This window comes from Cavia porcellus, unplaced genomic scaffold (genome assembly GCF_034190915.1).
Source record: "Cavia porcellus strain 051 isolate PalLab524CR breed Dunkin Hartley unplaced genomic scaffold, mCavPor4.1 scaffold_32, whole genome shotgun sequence".
NCBI classification, from domain to species: Eukaryota; Metazoa; Chordata; class Mammalia; order Rodentia; family Caviidae; genus Cavia; species Cavia porcellus.
This window is the reverse complement of record NW_026947515.1, coordinates 16,810,734-16,830,938: the sequence shown is the minus strand read 5'-3', so window position 1 is coordinate 16,830,938 and position 20,205 is coordinate 16,810,734. Positions and strand designations below refer to the sequence as shown.

The 20,205-nt window shown below is 48.6% G+C and overlaps 1 protein-coding gene across 1 annotated transcript in view; it reads right to left on the bottom strand.

Moving 5' to 3' along the window:
* Positions 1-251: 251 nt before the first annotated feature.
* The window catches only part of Ern1 (endoplasmic reticulum to nucleus signaling 1), an 81,163-nt gene continuing 61,209 nt past the window's right edge, over positions 252-20,205 (bottom strand). The window contains exons 12-22 of the mRNA XM_013148383.3: positions 17,690-17,881; positions 16,046-16,313; positions 14,814-14,904; positions 14,322-14,511; positions 13,607-13,706; positions 12,955-13,154; positions 9,116-9,263; positions 8,111-8,238; positions 5,888-6,011; positions 5,448-5,515; positions 252-4,714 (exon numbers count right to left, since the gene is read on the bottom strand). Of these exons, the coding sequence (XP_013003837.1) occupies positions 4,505-4,714; positions 5,448-5,515; positions 5,888-6,011; positions 8,111-8,238; positions 9,116-9,263; positions 12,955-13,154; positions 13,607-13,706; positions 14,322-14,511; positions 14,814-14,904; positions 16,046-16,313; positions 17,690-17,881 (1,719 nt within the window). The 3' untranslated portion in view covers positions 252-4,504. The remainder of the gene's footprint in view (positions 4,715-5,447; positions 5,516-5,887; positions 6,012-8,110; positions 8,239-9,115; positions 9,264-12,954; positions 13,155-13,606; positions 13,707-14,321; positions 14,512-14,813; positions 14,905-16,045; positions 16,314-17,689; positions 17,882-20,205) is intronic.

Here is a 20,205-nt window from a genome sequence, read left to right as displayed (position 1 = left end):
CTAACTGGCCACCCTGCGGAAACTCAGCTCAAGTAATACTTCTGGGATTTTCCTGCAATGTCTGAGGGAAGCTTCCCCACAAGCAGCCCTCAGGGAGGATGATCCAGCCCCAGGGTCCACTGTACACACCAGGATGTTGACCTACAGCTGGGCCGGCCGCTTAGGCTGAGAATGTTCCCCACCCCCACCACAGCAGAATCAGAACCTTGCCTGTGAGTGGTGCTTGAGTCTTTAAGAAGACAAACTGACTCTCAAATCTAAAACTACCTTTATTTGTAGTTGGCTCAACGTAAGATGCCGTCATCAATCAGCAGAATTATAAAACTGTACAAGAGGTACAAAAATAGGCCTTTTAACTTTAGATAATGACCCTCATATCATCAAACTTTAAAAATACACATAAAAATACACATAAAAATCTGGCAGTTTATAAAATATAAAGCTAAAAAGAGAATCTTAGGTTCCACAAATAGGATTTTATCACAATTAACACATACCAATTAAAACAACCATCCACAGAGAAGACACAATGGCACACGATTAAAAAAAAATCACCTAAGAATTAGCATTTTACCCTGACCAGATTATTCACCCACTAAAGACAAAACATTTATGCCATGGAAGGATACAGTATAACTCTTCCTTTTCCAGTTTTAAAATGGTCAGGGGTGCTGTCCAAACCAGATCTGATGTGCTTTTAAGCAAGTGCAAATGTAACTAGATATGCTTCAGAGTAAAAATTAAATAAATATAAATAGGTTCAATAAATAGGTCATTGCAAAAAAGAACACTCCACAAGGTTCACATGTGAGAATGCCACACAGCTGACCGGTAATGCGTAGGTGAGCAGGAACTCTCCGGCACAGACCTAGGGACGCTGGGAAGGAATACCGTACCCAAGAGACAGGAACACAGGCAACGCCAAGTAGTGGGGACTCTAGCTGGCAGCGGGTGCAGGCTGCTCCAAAGGGAGGCTCATGGCAGGTACATCCTTTGTCGTCTTCCAATGAATACAGACAGGATTGAGATGTTGAAAAAAAAAAATCAGAGCCAGAGTCATTCATGGAAAATTACTGCTTCATAAAGGCAACAAAGAACAAGAAAAGAATAGATACTTTGGCTTAAAAGATTAAGGATCCAATCCTGGAAGGAAGAAGCTGGGCGCCCTGCATAGGATGGCTGATGACCTCCTTCCAGAAAAGGCCGAGGCCAGGCCACAGTCAGTGACACCACTGCACCCGGAGCCAGGGAGAGACGCACCGGGAAACACAGATGCCGCTTCCAAAGCCAAAGAACGGAGAGAAGGGCGAATGGGGGCCCAAAGGGTCCTCCCAGCGCTGCTGCATCTGCTCATCCTTCCAGCTCTCCTATCTTCTGACCAGTGAATAATGAAAACAAAGAACAAGGATCCAGTGAACAGATGGAGAACGGAAACACAGGGAAAACCACCCTCGGACAAAGTCCACTGCTGAAAAGAGAGTGGCCAGGAGGGCAGAGGCCAGCAACACCCAGGCTGCGTCTGTGGAAGTTTCTCTCAGTAGCCAATTACTCACTCTTACTGCGGTAAGAAGGGACTGACTACCAGTGGTAACTGGATTACTGAACACACACAAACCTCTCTAGAGGCTGGGAAGAAAGCATTTTGCTGGGCCACTGTCCAGTGTTGGTCTGTGACTGACCAGTGCCATCTCACAGAAGATCCTGCATGAGACATAACTGCCCCAAGAGCAGGGGGCCGCTGCGCCCAGGATTCACGTCCAGCCACCAGATGCTCTTGTGACTGATCAGGGGATACCAGTGTTCTTGAAAGTGCAAATGCTCTGGTGCCTAGGGACATGCAGCACTTTTCAACAACTGAAACCAAAGGCTCAAGAAGCAATGACAGAAATTCTGGCACATGGGATGGAAGAGTTCCACACATGGCTCAAGACAAGACCTGAATAAATTACAAGGTTCTCCGATTCCTAACACATACAGCTCAGTCCTCAGATGGAGACACTCAACTCCTAAAACGTTAAACAGCCTCCCAGGACTCACAGAAGCCCTAGAGCTTGAACTACAGAGGCACAAAGCTTCCCCTGAGAGAGCACAATGGGAAACTGGAATTCTAGACTCAAATGGGATACACCAGATGGTGTCCAAGATGTTTTCAAAACAAATGTCTTAAGAACCCTTCAGACAGACCTGACTGACCAGTGCTGGGTCCCTGAATGTGAGCAGAGAAGACACAGAAGGTGACCTGAGCAGAGCCGACAGAATCTTGGACAGTCTTGGACATTTTAAGGCAGAAGTTGTGCAAACCGCGAACACGTGCCTTTTCCCGCCTGCTTGATTCTGTGTAGCGCAGTGCTATTTGCTGCGGGCTTCTGCACAGGAAGCCTGACAAACACAGAGGCTGGCTGTCAGGCTCTCCAGTTTCCCTACTCACTTCAATACAGTAAACCCTCAAATAAAATATGCTGAGTAAAGGAGTGTGGGAAATTTGGATGGTGAGAAATGAATGTGACGAGTAGAAAAGGACCAAAAAAAAATCTGTCTCCAGGCAAATTGGGCTAAAAATATGGAAATGACAACAAACTGGGCCAGTAGAAATCACACAGCACTTCCTGGAGGAAAAACTCAGCCACAGGAACAAGGCGGCAGCGGTCCCCATGGCAGTCCTGTCCGGGGACACATGGCACCTCCTACACCTCCTGACACTCCCCTGGGCTGTCCCTCCGACCCCCAGGCAAAGCACACGGAGCACGTGGAGGGTGGCAGAAGGCAGAGACGGCGCAGGTGCATCAAAGCAAGCGCGAACAACCCGGCTGTGTCCCTGGGAGACGGACCATGTGGCAGGAGACGCCGAGGAGGCCAAGGGAAAGGCTGTCCAAGGCGGAAGCAGGGTCATTCTTGAGGTTTAAAGATGCAAGATCAGATCATATTGATACTAAGAAAAGGTCACTCTGGCCTTTATGAAAGCAGAAATAAATCCTTCAAAGGCAGAACAAACTTTGGATGTGTGGTCCCTGACACAAACACAATCAGAAATATTCCAGGAGGAAGCAGGAATGACTCCTGTCGGTGCCCAAAGCTGCCGATGCCACTCTTCCTTGGAAACAATGGAGCTGAGACTCCGCTTGCCCGGACTGGATGGCAGTGGCCTCGCAGCGGGAGGAAGCAGGCACACAGCACTTCCTCCCACGGACCCTCTGCACCCTGACCTCTGAGGCCTTCAGCAGGGAGAAGGAGTTTTGACTGAAACCAAAGTTTAAAATTATACTGATTTTAGAGAAAAAAGCGTAGTGGTGTAACTCAGGGAACATTACTTTGACATTAACTCAGACATAGTGTTGCTAGAATGTTTTACCCTTCAGCATCAGAGAGTATTCTAAATGGAATACACTTGAGGGGGTGGAGATTTTTGGTACCACTCAAAATCGAGGACACTGTATCTTGCATTTCTTCTTCATAAGTGGGTTCATGTTCAGTTACTTATGCTATCATAGCATTCTACAATGCGATCGAAATATAGCCATTAAAATTTGCCAGGAGAAACATAAAAGCTGGCCCACAAAGCCCACAGTGACTCTGGCCTTGGCTCCCAACCCCCAGGCTCCTGCTTTGCCATATGCGTCCAGACCTGCTGGCCAGAGACAGAGCAGCCGTATCCCCCACAACTGGTTCAGGATCTTCTCGGGATGGCTTGGAGGCTCCCATTCGGACCCTCTCATCCTGAAGACGGGTCCCTGTGTGGTCTCAGCTGCCCTTACTGGTGGCAGGGAACTCTTTCTCTTGCTCCACCTGCCAGGTCACCAGCGTTCTGAGCTAGCACTGCCTCTGAACACAGCACCCTCTTCACCTTCCAGAGACCCACAGACCTGTCTCAACCGTCCACAACCATTGCTGGCCAGTCCCTAACCACTGGCTTCGCTACCTAAGGAAACACTGTTATCAGTAAGCTGGGAGGCTGTGGGCACATTTGTGATCAGTGAGGCACCTTCTGCCCCCAGAATACCTCTGAATGTCATTCTCCTCCGTATCTCTCACCACTGGAGCCTGCTTCTAGCAAAGGCTGTACTTCCTACATCCTAGCATAGCTGGGCCCAGCAGGCAAAACCTAGGATTCTTCCACTCCCTTCCTGAAAGGCCCACAGACCTCCATCAAACAGGGATTTTACAGAGACGGAAGTCAGGGTGACCTCATCCAGCAGGTCAGCTCACCCAGCAGAAGGTCAGCAGGGCTCCTTTCACAGCCTCTGTGCCGAGCCTGCCTGTAGGTGTCTCTAAACTAGAGAGCAGCTTCCAAGGCCAACTTCCTCCCCACTCCTCGGAGGTCTCGAGGCTGCTTCTCCCACTTCCTGGGGTTGGCACTATCCTCTGCTGGCTGCAGAGGGGGCAGCTCAAGGCACTCGGTTTGGGAAGCTGGTCTCTCTGCTAAGCTGGGGTGGTGTCAAGCTCTGGACTACAGAGACCAGACCTGTTGTCATGGCTGCAGCCACCAGAATAGAGGAGTCGCCCTAGTTCAGAGGGCATCTGGAGTCACTGGGGGCTGGGGTTCCGGGGGCTCGTGGTAGTAGGGCTGGAAGAGTCTCTCGTGGCTGCACAATTCCATGGCACGGTAGGTGTGTGACAGGAGGTGGGGGAAGCGTGACGTGAAGTAGCGCACGAAGTCATCGGGGAGGGAGCCCAGCGTCTCCTGCACTTCCGCAGGGAGCTCCCGGTAGTGGTGCTTCTGCAAATGGGCAGGAGACACAGACTTAGCAGTTGGGAGACACAGTGCTAGCTGCCTCTCTGAAGGGAAAGCGCTCCGTGGGCCCTATGCGTCCCAATCAGCCCGCCAGCTTCCCTTTCAGGAAGATGCCTTACAGCACGCAAGGCCTGGCCTGGGCAGGCGTGCAGCTCCACTGCTGAGCAGCAGGGCCAGCAGGGGTGCCCAGGCCAGAGAGAGGGTCCTGGCAGCGATGCATGGGGTGACATCACCTGAACTGAAGCATGTGTCCCAAGAGTTAGGAGGTCACTTCTGTGCTCGGGACAGGTCCCTGTTTGAAGGCTGCTTGGCGATGGCACAGACCATGATCACCCTTAGGTTCCCCAGAGGACAAGCAGGAAACCCTGAGTCCCTGGAGACCAGGCCCTGTATAGCGAGGTGCCCCGAGGATCCCTACCCATTTGTTTGTGTGACGGCTGCCAGGCAGCTGGAGGGCATCATGAAACACAGGGAGTCTCAAGACGAAGGACATGGGCTCAGAGACCCTGCTCCCCAGTGCTTAACTATGTCCCCCAACACCCCAAGAGAAAACCTACGTGAGGGGAGGAAACAGCCTTTAACTTTCAGGTCCAGCTGGGGCCATGTAGCCTCAGCAAGGTGGAACCCAGTAGGAAGAAAAGCTTCCTCAAGATCACCCGGGCAAGAAGAGTGGTGACCTCGTGGCAGCCTCCTGCCCCCAGCAGCCACAGCCCTTTACCTTGTTTCTCATGGCTCGCAGGAGATCTCTGACGGAGCCACCCTTGTAGGTTCTAAATTTACGCAAATCTAGAAAAACATTAGGAGATGTGATGGTTAAGCAAATAACAAATACATTGTTTAAAAGAGAATCATTCCTAGGGCCCCAGGAATGAGCAACTGGATTGAAATGTGACATCATTTCAAGTGTGGTCACAAGAACGGATGGCCCACCTCTGAGCTAAGGGTGGTGTTCATCCCACTCCCCCTGGAGCATGACACTGGCGTTAATCTGTCATCCGAAGACACAAGGTCCCACCGTGTAACCAAGCCCAGAGGACACACCCGAGAAAATCTCCAACTCAAGGAATGGGATGTGGAGCCCAAACAGCTGGACCTGCTCAGCCCATGCTATTCCTCAGAACCAGCTGCTGCCTTTCTTCACGGCAGCGGCATGCCCACCTGTCTGGAGGGGCACGGTGATATTCTCCCGCCAGTCCATCTTCACCACGGCTCGCCCGCCTCTCTCCAACTGCCTCACAATCGGGCCATCCAGGGATTCCTTTTCTATCCGGTCACTCACATCCTGGGAAGAAAACAAGGCAAAGACGCTGGTCAGTGTGACCTACGCCGAGCACAGGAGGTCAGTCACACAATGTCATGAATGGCTACTGCTAGGTAGCTGGAAACACACTGATGTTCCTGGGGCCCAGGCTGCTGCCCCCTCAAAGCTGGGCAGGAGCTGCGGTCCGCCACTCTAACCCACAACTTCTGTCCTGTGGGTAGCTGTGGCTGCTGCTCATGGGGACAGGTCGAGAGACTGCACAACAGAGAGGGGTACACCGCGCACAGATGAGAAAGTATCTGCAGAAGTTCGCCTCCAGACACAGGTACCACGTCTACACAGAGGCACAGCGCAATCTGTATTTGCCAATGAATCAAAATGAAAGGAAAGAATAAGCCTGAACTGACTTACCCAGTGTGTTGCACTGACTCACTGAGATGGGCCCTGCTGAAACCCTAACTAGCAGAGGTCCCCACTCCTCACCTGAACACCAGAAAAACATGAAGTAAACTGAGCAAAGTGACACAAGTCTACAACTCCAACATCCTGAGAGGCTGAGGCAGGAGGCAGGAGGATCACAAGTGCAAGCCGAGCCTAGCAACTCAGTAGTTTAGCAAGATCCTGTCTCAAAAGTTAAAAAAAAAAAAGAGCTGGGAATGCAGCTCAGCATGAAGGTCCTGGGTTCAATTCCCAGTGCCACCAAATGGGGGGCAGGGAGGAAAGGAAAGAAACGGAAAAAAAGAACGAAGGGAAGGAAACTGAGCCCTCTTTTTTTGAAGAGGAAATTTCATAGAGTAAGAGCTCTGGAGACACTCCCTTCCCACCAAATTCAGGCCCTTTTCTGTGTTTGATTTTGGCAAGAAGGGTACCCTGAATACCAGCCCCTCTGAGCCACCAGTGGTAAGACAGTAGGCCACCCAGCTACTCAAGGAGCGGGGACTGACCAGCACCGCCTTGTTAATTCTTTTTTTTTTTTGTCTTTTTCCTTTTTATCGTACCCGGGATCAAACTCACGATTGCCTGCTTGCAAGGCAGGCACTTATGCCGCTGAGCTAAATCGCCAGCCCCCACCCCAACCTTGTTAATTCTAAGCAGCCTTAGGAGAATCCTAATCTTGTCTTTCTCTGAAAACAATGAAGTCAGATTGGCTGAACTAATTTGCAATTCTAGAGAAAAGCTTTGGAGAGGTCCACCCTGGGCATGTTGGGGATGCGTTTCTGCTATAAAGCAGTTATAGCTAGTTGACGTGGATGGAAACTAGCTGTAACACATACGACTCAAAGATACTAACCCTAATCTGTGTCTTTTTGTACAAGTTTTATTCCCGTTTTGCCGTCAAGTGACTGTCCTGTTACGTCCTTTGGATCCTGATTTGAGCCACTCTCACTGCTGCCTTGGAAAGCAGTGTTAACCTGCTGCTCCAGGACAGTGTGACCGTCACTTCTGAATCACAGCACTCACCAAGGCCCACTCTGCCCAGACCCAGGGGAAAGCCCTGTCCCCAGATCCCTGTGCTGGGCGGGAGGCACTGGGTGAGTTGTGCTCAACTCTTGCTGTGTAAATCTGAGAAACACAGTCTCTACAAAGCCACCTGGCAAGGTCACAAGGCCACCACTGTCCAACCACCAACGAACCCACACTCATTTAGCTCATACTCTTACTCTGCAGACTCTCACCCAGCAAAGTAAGCTCTGGGTAAAGACTGAATAGGTGACGGGCAAAAAGTTCCACACAGGAATTATGTGAAGTATGACCCCTTCACGAATTATATATGCCGGAGATTTGCTTGGAATAATCTGGGTGGAGCAAGGGCAGAGGTTAGTACTTGTCAAAGCTGGGAGATGGGTAATAGCAAGTATTTGGTCTACTTTTGTGTATATTTAGAAATTCCATAATATAAAATTTAAAGATTATGGCAGATCCACATGATATATTACAATCACTAACATTTTAGAACTCTAACATGAAAAATCCTTAAACTATTATGGACAGTAAAAAAGCATACAAAACCGTATATACAGCGTGACCCCCTGGTGATGGGATTAGGGTCATTTGTTTTACTCTTTGTCATTTTCTTCCACATTTCAGAATCTGGAGACCCTGAAGGCAGAAGCGAGCACCTGGAAGAACTGGAGCTGCTTCTCCACGCTCCAGAAGAAGGGGTGTTTCAGCACGCGCTTCGCTGAAGGCCGCTGCTGGGGATCCATCGCGATCATGTTTTCTATCAACTCACGTGCGATGACATCTTCTAAAAGGGAGGAAAATAAATAGGCAGCTCACGATTTTGAACGCAAAGCCACAATGAAATCCCAAAATTTTCACGGCCTTTGATGCAGGATTCCATTTACAACTGATTCCAGTAAAATAATTAAGAACTCACAACACACTTCTGCTAGTAAGGGGAGTTCTCACTGTGTGCTTTGTGAAAAGGACGGGAAAGATCCACTAGCAGAGCCTGGGGAGACACTGTGCTATGCCTCTGGGTACTGGATGATGAGCCATCAAATGATCCTGCAGTGCAGTATCGAGTGACACAGCCACTTAGGGTGAAGTTGAAAAATGAGCCCAGCGCAAAGTAGGAGGTATGGATTAACCTCGGTTTTGTGAAAGTCTGTATCAATGTCTAGGTCAATGGCTAGGATAACATATATCAGGGCATTAACAGCATTCACCCTCACATAATGTTCTGCTCATCTGTTTTTCTACAATGAATAATAAAAATTAACCCATAAGCAAAACAATGTTAGTTTTAATTTTTCAAAAGGCAGCACTGGAATATCATGGGACAAGTATAACCCAACAACTCCCAGATTCTGGAAAACAGACTTTTTGCATCTGAGCTAGGACAGCATGGACAGAGCCAGTCTGTCCCCAGCCCAGCATCAACTGTGTCTGCTGACCACGGCCTGAGTGCAGTTTATGAAGCACATGCCAAGCTGTCCGCCCAAATGCCAGTACAGAAAGAACCTAGGTTACTCAACCCTCACACGGCAAGGTGGAAAAGCGGGGGCCTACCCAGGTCACGGGTTACCCTGGCCAGCCATCTCTGAGGTCAGGGGATGCAGCTGGCTGGCAGGGACTCTGGGAGTGCAGAGGGCATGGCAGCCCAAGGCCCAGCTACCTACCATGCTTCTCCGGGTTGAAGCAGTCAAGACTGTAGGCGCCCAGGAGAATGTTGGCCTGCCGCTGCAGGGACTTGCCAAAAGGGTGGCTGCCCTCAGAGATGACATAGTAAAAGACACAGCCCGCGGAGAAGATGTCCACCGTGTAGGTCTGAAAAGAAACACACAGTGTGAGAGGTGCAGAGTCCACACCTCACTCGCAGCCAGGGAGGGAAAAAGCACCGTGGCCACATTAGCCCGGAAGGGGTCCTGGGAAGTCAGCTGATGGATGTGCGGTACCGCCCTGGTGTTGTGGTCACTGTGGAGGACAAGGGACCCGGGGTCAAAGGCGTGGGATGCCAGCTCTGGGGAAGCCCTTGACTACCTCATCCTCAGCTTCCTTACATCCAAAGAGGGTGAGATGTAAGGGGACAGTGACGGTTTGCTCCTCACCCCACTGCCTGCCTGAAGATCTGATACACTGTGTACAGCAGCTCTTGGCCCCCAAAAGCTCTCCTAGCTGTCAAGTATTTTTCACCCAAAAGAAAGGACAGGAAAGTCTCTGTTGGCAGGGACCTTTGTGTGTCTGCATTCCTGTTGTGCCCCCAGGGACAGGAGGGTTAGTGTAGACAGATTTCAGTTTAAAAACAGATCTGGAAAGAAACTACCTGACAAGTTCCCAAGGCGTGGGTTTTTGATATTATTTGATAATGCCTCTGCCTTATCCTTCAAAATCACTCAGTCTACAGATGAGCTTTTAAGGAAACACACATTTCCTTACAGCTCACGCTATTTAGGGTCCGACAATGCAGGTCCCAAGCATGCCTAGGGTCCTAACTGCTGAGCTATACCTCTTAGATTCTCCACCAGACAAATTATGAGAGAAAGCTAGCAACTCACTACCATCTACGTTATAAAATCAACCTTTTCCAATATGGTACATTCAGCTTCACGACAGCCTCGTAGGGGAAGCAGAGCATATGTCACCATCTCAGATACGGACACAAACAGAAGGGTTTAAGGATAAACTAGGGTCCCTGTTGTTTGTACCAACCAGGGCAAGACTAAGGTCTTCACATTTTAAACTGGGAAGTCTTAATTCTACCTCGCCAGAATTTTCTCTGGACAGGTGACAGATATGGGACAGAAAGGACCCAGTCCCCGGAGCTGTGCCCTTACCTGATGCTGCCCAACCTTCTCACAGTACCCTACTGTGCTGCCCAAGCTTCCTGCAGCCGTGTGCCTCCTACCCCGGCACAGGCAATGATGAAGGAACAAGCCACCTGTGCGGCCTACCTGGGCTCCCAGTTATGTCCTTCCCCAAACACATTACTGCCGCTGCTGCTGCTCGCCATTTGAATACTCTCAAAGCTGATAAAATATGAGTGCCACAAAGTCTGTGGTAAGTGGACTCACTGGGAAGAGTCAATAAAATTGGCCAGAGAACTGCTGTGGGGTTAAGTAAGATAGCACAGTGAGGAACAGGCTGTAAAGAGACAGAAACTGACTCAACTCTCAAGTTGTTAGGGACCGTGTGAAACATCCGAGCTTCACTCAGGCCACAGCAGTGACCTGTGAATGTGCTTAATTCAAGAGTAAAGAAGAACTCCAATCAGGCCCAAATCCAAAGAACACATCCTGACCTACAGCCAAAAATTCTTACTGCTTAAAGAACTGCATTACTTGCTTTAAATTGAAGTACAATGTTTAAAATGGTAAAAGTGCTTCTATTGTGTATAATCTGTCAGGATGGCTGGCTCGCCCTGGTCTGGTTCAGGAAGGACAAGGTGGCCTTTAAAAAAAAAACAAATAAACAAACAACAACAACAAAAAACAATCTTGCTAGGTCATTCAGGCTGGCCTTGAACTCATGGCAATCCCTCTGCCTCAGCATCCTGAGTGCTGGGATTACAGAGGAGTGCCACCATGCCCAGTACGGTGAGCCTGTGAATGACCTCTTGTGTCAGTGAGTAAGATACTCAACTGCAAGGGGCTCTTGGCAAATGGATGCCAAAACCAGCTTGAAGGGACTCTTATTGGTGAAATTTGGGACAAATTGAGTATCAGAAGGAGAAAAAGGAAACAGAAAAAAAAACTGATTATGACACTATTTAAAAATCCTTTCCAGGCATGGTAGTGCATGCCTGTAATCCCAGCACTCGGGAGGCTGAGGCAAGAGGATCTCCTTGAGTTTGAGATCAGCCTGGGCTACATAGTGAGTTCAAGGCCAGCCTGAACTGCACTGCAAGACCTTATCCCAAAAAAAAAAAAAAATTCTTGAATCCACAGTGAATAAGGAAAAGAAGAGGAGGAGGAAGGAAAGGAGGAGAAAGAGCAGGCAATAAAAATAAAGCTATTCTTTACCTAAAAACTGTCAGTAAATAAATGGAGAAGAATGTCATCGCATTGAATGCTTCAGGCAAGAATGAAAGCCCCTGGGCCAGTGACTGCCACACACTCTGTCAAGGGGTCACCCCACAAGTGACTCGCTAAAAACGAAGGGGAGATGAATTTTCTCGGTGGAGTGACAGCTGCTACAGATGGCCCATATTAGCACCCCTGGCAGAGGTACAGTAATGATGGTACAATCTGCATCATGTATCTCCTGGTGCCACAAGCTGGGATCCACCTCTGCCCCAAACATTTCACTTGAATCTAATTATGCCGAAAGACGTAACTTCTAGTTCACAAGAAATACAAGGAATACGAGAGATGTGAAGCCTTGCCACAGGAGACAAGCAAGCCCAGACGGTGCAGTCTACAAACCGCTGCCTGGGCTCCAAAATACCAGCACTGGAGACCAAAACAGATGGAAGACTATTGTGAATTTAGAGACAGAGTTAAATGCAGCACGAGACACACGAAACCCTGCTGTGTGAAAGACTTTTAGGGACTAATGTGAGCTGTAAACATGCAGCAACCATCAGATGAGAGGCTGAGGCAGTACTGAGCCCCGCGTCTGGTACTGACATAGGAGTGAGGGAGCAGACGGTGCTCGGCCTCAGAGACACATGCTGCAGTGGTGAGGGGTGAAGGACTGGCACGCCTGCTACTTCCATTTGAAGGCTTCAGTGACAAAATAGACAAATAAATAAAAGATAATGCAAACGTACCAGAAGTGTCAATAAAGGCTGAATCTAGGTGGAGGTACACAGGTCTTAATAACATGCTTTCAATTTCTTGTATATCTAAAAATGCTCAAACTAAAAAGCTGAGAAAATAGAAACAGATATAAAAACAATGAAACTGGAGGTCTGACCGTCTTATGCAAGTCCTGATTATCCCAAAATATAAAAGGGGGGTCAAAAGTGATTGGAAGAGCCCAGCCTGGGGGTACACATCTGTAATCCTAGCTGCTTGGGAAACTGAGGCATAAGGACTGCAGGTTCAAGACCAGCAGGGCAATTTAACGAGTCCCTCAAAATAAAATACAAATAAAAAGGCTGGAGAAGTAGCTCGGTGGTACAGTGCTTGCCTAGCATATGAGGCCCTAGTTTCAGACATCAGTGCTACAAAAAGAAAAGTGATCAGAAGCGTAGGAAAACCAAAACAAATTCTATTTGTCCCACCTTATGTCTGCACATTAGAGTGTATGGAAAGTTGGCACCGAAGTGCTTTGCTAAAGGAATGTCTTTTTCTTTTTTTTTTTTTGTCTTTTTCATTTTTATCGGTACCAGGGATCGAACTCACGACGGCCTGCTTGCAAGGCAGGTGCTTATGCGGCTGAGCTAAATCCCCAGCCCCAGGAATGTTTTTTTCCAGCGACATGTGCCCAGCCCCCACCTTGAATACTAAAGGTTCTGACTCCTGAAAATACCATGGATCGGGCCTCAGGTTTTCAGAACACTATTCCCTTTACTCACAGGGTTCTCCTTGCAGTCTTCACTCAGCATCTCTGGAGCGATCCAGCCTTCGGTGCCAGGGACCCCAGAACGGCGGCTAAAACTGTGCCTGCCCACTGCTAACTTCTTGCAGAGGCCAAAGTCAGAGATCATGGCCTTGATCCTCCCATGTGCATTGGGCATGGAGAGGAGAATGTTGTGGGGCTTCAGATCTCTGTGAACTAAGAGAGAATTCCAGTTTTATATAATGCACTGGTAGCAAACCTATGACATGCAGAGCCCTCTCTTGTCAGCAGGCAAGCCAAGCTGTCCCAGCAGCCAAGAACTGGATAACAGTGATTGTTTCTGAACTAAAACAGTATTCAGGTTTAAGTGCAGTGCTGGTACTTCACAATACATAAGTGAGTTCAGGGCTGCAGTTCGGGCACTTGGTCTCTGAAATGTTCGCTGTCACTGGGATAACGCTTACACAAGCAAGCCAAGCCTCCTATGAGATGGAGCAGTCCTCACAGGACCCCCAATACACTTGCTGTCATCTCTAAAGCTCTGATTTTCAGCACATAAGGTTCTATCTTAAATTCTCACACAACTTGTTAAGAGACCATCTCATAACCCCTCCTCCTCTGCACCAGGCAGCTGTGGTTACTCTTGGCCCGGCCTAGGGACCTCTCACCAATGTTGAGGGAGTGGAGATATGCCAGGCCTGAGGTGGTCTGCTGTAGCAAGGTGATGGGCTCCAGGCCAAGGTGGGCGAAGTCCTTCTGCTCCACGTACTGCAGGAGACACAATGGCTAGGTCAGGGCATACAGCCCTGTTTGGCTCCTGAGCTCCTTTCCTTTGATCCCATTTTATCGACAACATTCTCTGTCAACATCTGTATTTTCCAACAGACCTCCTGAAAGAATGGGCTGACCCAAACAAATAGAACTCCAATTTACTAATTTACAGTGAGAAATGTAAGGTGAGACACTCAAATTCACTGCCTACGCCAGGAAACTGAGGAGTTTGCTGGATCTTTCAGCCTGGAGTCAGCAACTGGCAACCTCCAAGCCCACACCAGACACAAACAGAGATGGGAGGAACAGACTGAGCTCCCAGGAAACAACATGGGCAGTCATGCCAACCACAACCCAAGGCTGCCCGAGCACACAGAGTGGACTAACCCATGTGTTACATTTGGTATTTGTGGTTAAGTAGATATACACATGCGTCAATGTACCTCAAACTGTACATTTAGAACAAATACACTTCACTATACTACACTTCAATAAAGTTAACAAATGTAATAATAGTAAATCTGAGGTCCCTAAGACAACATCCCAATTAGTAGAGGACAGGAGGTTGCAGTGGTTGTGGCAAACGGCTGGGTCCGGGCCAGCCAGGCCCACCTCCTGCAGGGTGGCTGCACACAGCTCAATGGCAATGTACTGGAACTGCCGGTCCCGCTCTGTGCAGAAGTAGCGGATCACATTGGGATGCTCGTCTGATTCTCGCAGCAGCTGGACTTCACGGTCGGCAAAGCTGAAACACTCGGGAAGGATCCTCTTCACAGCCACATCGCGGCTGTCAAACATGCCCCTGCAGGACAGGGAGTGGCAAGTGTATGTGGTGCATGCAAGTGGAAACAGGGTGAGACCCAGGACCCACAGGGTTTCCCTGTGACACAGGAGACGTCTCATACTCCCACAGCCTAAGGGCCTGACCACCAGCTGCAGTGCGGGGCCATCACTTGTCTCTCCGTGTGTGAGCTCCCCAGAGACAGGACTTACTTGCCTGGGTCACTGCTTTGGTCCTCTTGTGCCCCAGGAACCTGTTGATCTGTAACTCAACAGACGCTCACACACCTGATGGGAGGGCATGGGACTAGCTACGCCACTCACCTGTACACAATGGTGCCCTCAGCTCCATGGCCTAGCACATCTTTGGGGCAGAATGAAATTTTTCCAACTATCACCATACTGGCTTCCTCACCTAGGACAAAACACGAGATAGAAGATATCATTTTAAACAGGCACATGCCTGTAATCCCAGCATTCAGAAGAGGCTGAGGCCAGAGAATTACCATGAGTTAAGAGGCCAGCCTGCACTACATAGTGAGTTCAAGGTCAGCCTGCACTACACAGCAAAACCCTATCTCAAAAACAAAACAAAATGTAGGCAGAGTGGTGCATGCTTGTAATTCCAGCACTTGGGAGGCTGAGTCAAGAGGATTCCTTGGAGTTTGAGGTCATTTTGAGCTACAAAGTAAGCTGAAGGCCAGCCTGAACTGCATAATGATATCCTATCTCAAAAAGACAAAAATAAAACAAACAAAAAATAATAGCAACAAAATCTTTCAGGATTAAAAATGACTACCAACTTCCTGACTTCCAATTAAGAGCTGGGAAGTTGAAATTTAAGCAGCACCTGTCCAGACTTCTGGTAGGAAACAGTGGGCTGCACTCACTGCCAATTTATGCCCAGGGCTGATGCCTCCTCCCCTGTGTTTTGTCCTTGGCCCTGAATTCTGTTTCTGATTTTATATTATCCTAAGAATGCACGTCTTCAAACTTTCCTGGAAGACAGAATTCTTCATACAGCCACTTAGCACCATTTAATAACTAGCAAAAAAAGGAAGGTTCACCTTAAAGCTCTGCACCTGGAACATTCCAGTGGAGATGGTGAACATATAAAATAAAGAGACCTTTTGGGGCTCAGGGCTCCGAGGTCCCAAAACAGTCTATGTCAGTCCCCGCTGAATATTAGCTTGACCTCAGCCAACTCCCAGCAAATGGGTCACAGTTGCACTTTTCTACTTGGCCACTAGCAGGCCTTGGAATTTTCACAAGTCTGATACAGAGCTCCCGCTATGGTCAGCAGGGATTCCACGCCTGTGGAGGACACAAGGGTCACCAACATGACCCTGCAAAGTCCTCTGAGAGACAGGCCATGTGATGAGACAGGAGCCCATCCCACAGAGACCCACGGGGTGGGAAGAAGTCAGGGGAGGACAGTGAGTCCTTGGGAACAGCCCTTCCTAACCTCAGGGGATACCATGGAAGGACATGGTGCTCTACGGTTTTCATGCAGAGTCAAAGGAAGATAAACAGCCCAGAGATGTCGAGAGCTTTACCCTCATCATCCTGCTCCAGGGAGCCGCTGGTGCCAGCCCTAGAGGCAGAGCTGTTGGAATGCAGTGAGTGGTTGGAGGCTCTCGGGGATGGGCTGGGGCTGCTGGTCCCTGAGCTCTCTGAGTAAGGGCTGGACGTGTCCAGGAGCTCAGTGTCCTGTGTCAACTCTCCAGGTGGGTGGAAGGGCGGCGGCTGCTGCTGCAGGAGCTGGATCTTCTCCAGCTCCTTCTGGAACTGCTGATGCTGGAGCTGCCGCTGCTGGTGCATGCTCTGCAAAGAGACACCTCCATCAGACCCGTGTGGTGTTCCCCCAGGGAAACCAGCCATGGGGAGGAGGCGCTCCCCATGGCAGAGGGGGCAGATGACTTCAGGTGACCCCGGGGTCACACTGAGAGGCCAAATCAGTTGGATGCCTGCAGGTCCTTCTGCCAGTTAGATCCTTCCCAGTATGACTCACGTCCAAGCCTGGATGGTCCTGCCAGGGGATAAACAGGAGTGCCAGGGAACTCTGTCCCAGGCAGAAGGCTGAGCCACGGGAAGGGAGCTGCATATAAATAACCTAGAATTCTACAACTTTTATGGAAGTCTGACAGGGGATATAAAAGTGAAACCAGATGGAAAGAATGGTCAGTCACCAGGTGGAGAGCAGCAAACCTCAGCCTTCCCTTTGAGGAAGTCAGCAGATGCCTGGCAGTCCAACGGCAGACAGCAAGCGGGGTGGGGGGTCAGAAGCTTGCTGCCACACACCCACAGCAGTGTGGCCAGGATGAGCTGGGGTGGGGCTGGAGAGACTTGGCCAAGAACCTGCTGCCTGATTCCATGCCCCGCCTCCCTTACCCACTCCTCTCACAGACTCTTAAGGATGCTCCGTCGTCATTAGAGGTCACACCAGCCTGTGATTATCTTACTCGGGCATGGGAGGTTGACTAAAGAGATTGAGGCGTAGCCAACAAGCCACTGGGGCGGCTTCTAGCTTGTGCTGTCTGTTCAAGTCCTGAAAACACCATACACTAGGAAGGTACTTAGTGTCTCAGAACCTACTTTCTTCTGATGTGGACAGAAGACACATAATAGCCTCACAGGACTGCACAAATTAAAACACAGAACAGTGTTTGCCTGCAGAAAGCAAGTGCATAAAGGCTTTGTCACTTGAGTCCCACACTAATGCTGTGTTCTGAGGCGGTAACACCACAGTGCGTAAGCAACTTGCTAAAGGACCAAGGTCTCCTCTCACCCACCACCCACTCGACCAGATGATGCTACTTGCTTATTTTCAACTAGAAAGTCAAGGAGTCACCTTGCTGCTGCTTCACTCCAGCTGACTTAACGGCAGTTTGAGGAAAGATTTTCGCTTATTATTCCTACCGTTAATAAAGAAGATACAATTAACTTTTCAAAACGATCTGTGGGGAGGTTTAAAAATGACCTTTTCCAGCCTATTTATTGAAAAATACTAAGATTTAGGTTCAAAATTGTCCTTTTCTGAGAAGCTCTTCTTTCAACCGCAATGCTTTTGAAGATAAGCAAGTATTGACCTTAGCTGTGAAAAGAAATATGCTGGCTGCTTTTGTGTGGCTCTCACTGTTGGGAGATTGGCAAAATGCGTGGGAGAAGCAGGGAGGTGGAGGGGAGGAGCTGAGCTTTACCAGGGGGTAGGAGATGATGAAGGCCACCCAGCCGACCAGGAGGAAGGTACTCAGGATGATGGTGGCCATGTCCTTGAGCATGGAGTCCACAGGGGCCTCAGGCTTGGCAGGAGCACGAGCCAACTTCTCCTCCACATCCTGAGACACAGCAGTGGGTGCAGTTTCTGAAGTCTGGTCAACCAGGTTGATAACCTTGGATGGGAGAAAGTTACTACATCACTACAGAGTTTTTAGCCAGATACTCATGAAGTGACTGATCAAGACAAGAAATCCCCATTTATACTTTTTTTTTTCTTTTTAGCTCATCAGAAGTTACTTAGTCAGGTAACTGCTGTCTCTCCCAGTAATTGCTCTGACAGGCCACGCATTTTTGCAGTGGCTACTATTGCTCAAAAACCAATTTCAGAGCAATATTTTCAGAAATGTCTTCAGACTCTGACATTCTTTTGAAAAAACCCTCAAAAAATGGCAAAACATGTCCTCCTTTAATGGTAGATCTGGTTTGGGGAAACTGAAATTATCGGTAACAAAGTTTGGTGCAAAGTTGGGAGTAATTCTGATGTCTTTTCACATGGAAAAAGAAAGCTGCCCTTGTGGGTAGACACGTGCTTAGGAAGTAGTGAAGCCCCTTTCCTGTAAGCCTGTGAACTTTCAGCACAACTCTAAAATCAACGACTCAAGAACTCTACTTTTCCCAAAGTTTTAAAAAGCATCAGAAAGCACTTAGCCTTTACTAAAGACGAATTTATTTGTAAGTCCCAAATTAATTCAAATAAAAAGGGAGCCCTCCTCCCAGAATCTCTGGAACTTCATGGAACATACACAGAGATTGAGAAAGACAGGCTCCTGCTATGTAGTTCCGACTGGCCTCAAGTTCATGATGCAGCCCAGGCCAGAATTATAGGGCTAAGCACCATGCCTGGTTTCTGAATCTTTTTAGAAAAATGTACTGCAAGGGGCTGGGGTTTTAGCTCAGCGGCATAAGCGCCTGCCTTGTAAGCAGGCAGTCGTGATTTCGATCCCTGGTACCAATAAAAAGACCAAAAAAAAAAAAAAAAGAAAAATGTACTGCTCTCTTTTCAAACACCTAGGGTTCCTGGCAGGTTGTGTTTGCTCAAAGAAATCATCACAGAAAAAAAAAAAAAAGAAAAAAAAAATCATCACAGCCTCCCGGTCATGCGCATGCGGTCATGCGCATGGATTTACCGCTGTGGCAGCATTTCACCACCCCAGGAGTCTGCCTCTTAAGTCATTCTCTTCCCTTTCCACTGCTCCCTGAGCCCTCAGGACCTCTTCCTTTGTTCATGTGCCCTCAGTGTCTCACAGTTGGGGGCACCTGCCTGGTGCACAGCAGGCTGAGGAAGGCTTGCCAAGGACCTGACAGGTGTAATATTCCTTTAGCAGTACCTGCTCATGAGTGTATAAAAAGCCAGTCTCATTACCATACAGTTACATCTCAGAATATTTGATGGATTTTTAAAAAGATGCTTTAAGTCAGATGGTTAAATATAAAAATCTGTACTATGAGCTGGGCATGGTGGTTATGTCTGTAATCACAGCAATCTGGGAGGCTGAGGCAGGAAGACAGAAAATTCAAGCCCAGCCTAGGCTATTTAGCAAATTAGTAAGACCTTGTCTCAAAATAAAAAACTTGAGCCAGGCATGGTGGTACACATCTGTAATCCCAGCACTTAGGAGGCTGAGGCAGAAGGATCACCATGAGTTTGAGGCCAGTCTAGGCTATATGGTGAGAGGATATCTCCAAAAAATAAAATTTTTCAAAAATAAATAACTAAATAAACTTTGTCTCTCTCAGACAGAAGTTTTCTTTCCCCAATACATATATTCTGGTCTCAAAAAAATTTTTTTAAATAAAAAAGAGGTAGGGATGTAGCTTAGTGTGAAAGATCCTGAGTTCAGCCTCTGCACAGAAAAAACAGGAAAGAAAGAAGAAAAAAATCTGGACTGCTGTGGCTAGCTAGCTGTGTGCATAAGATTAAGGATACTGTCTTACTTCCGTCTTTATAGGTTTATTTTTTAGTGTTCAATAACGCATATTCATGGCTTAGAGAAGATTTCAGGGCCATGCTATTCAAGATTGCTGTCTTAAGAATCCGTGTATTTCTCCACCTGGCTCTCTCCAGAGGTGAAGGATCACAGACACTGTGCCCTGGACTCTGCAAAGATCACGATTTTCCTCTGCCTTTGGACAAAACCCTGTCTCTCAAGTGCATTTGTTACTGGGTGCCCACATCAGCACCTGTCCTCCTTCTGGCCTTTCCCAGTCCAGGCCTTGTCTCCATCCTGAACCCCCAGCTTCCACGGTGGGACTGCAGGAACTGCCAGCTCTAAAGGCCCTCCAAGGCCTCCAGATTCTCTCTAGCCCCCCTGCTGATCACATCACACAGGGTCTCTGCCGCAGAGCCCCTGCTCTGTACCCCAGAAAGCTGACTGTATGGATTTGGGCTTGTGTGGACTTGGACGATGGCCTCTCTGGCTGGGAGAAGGTAGAGGAA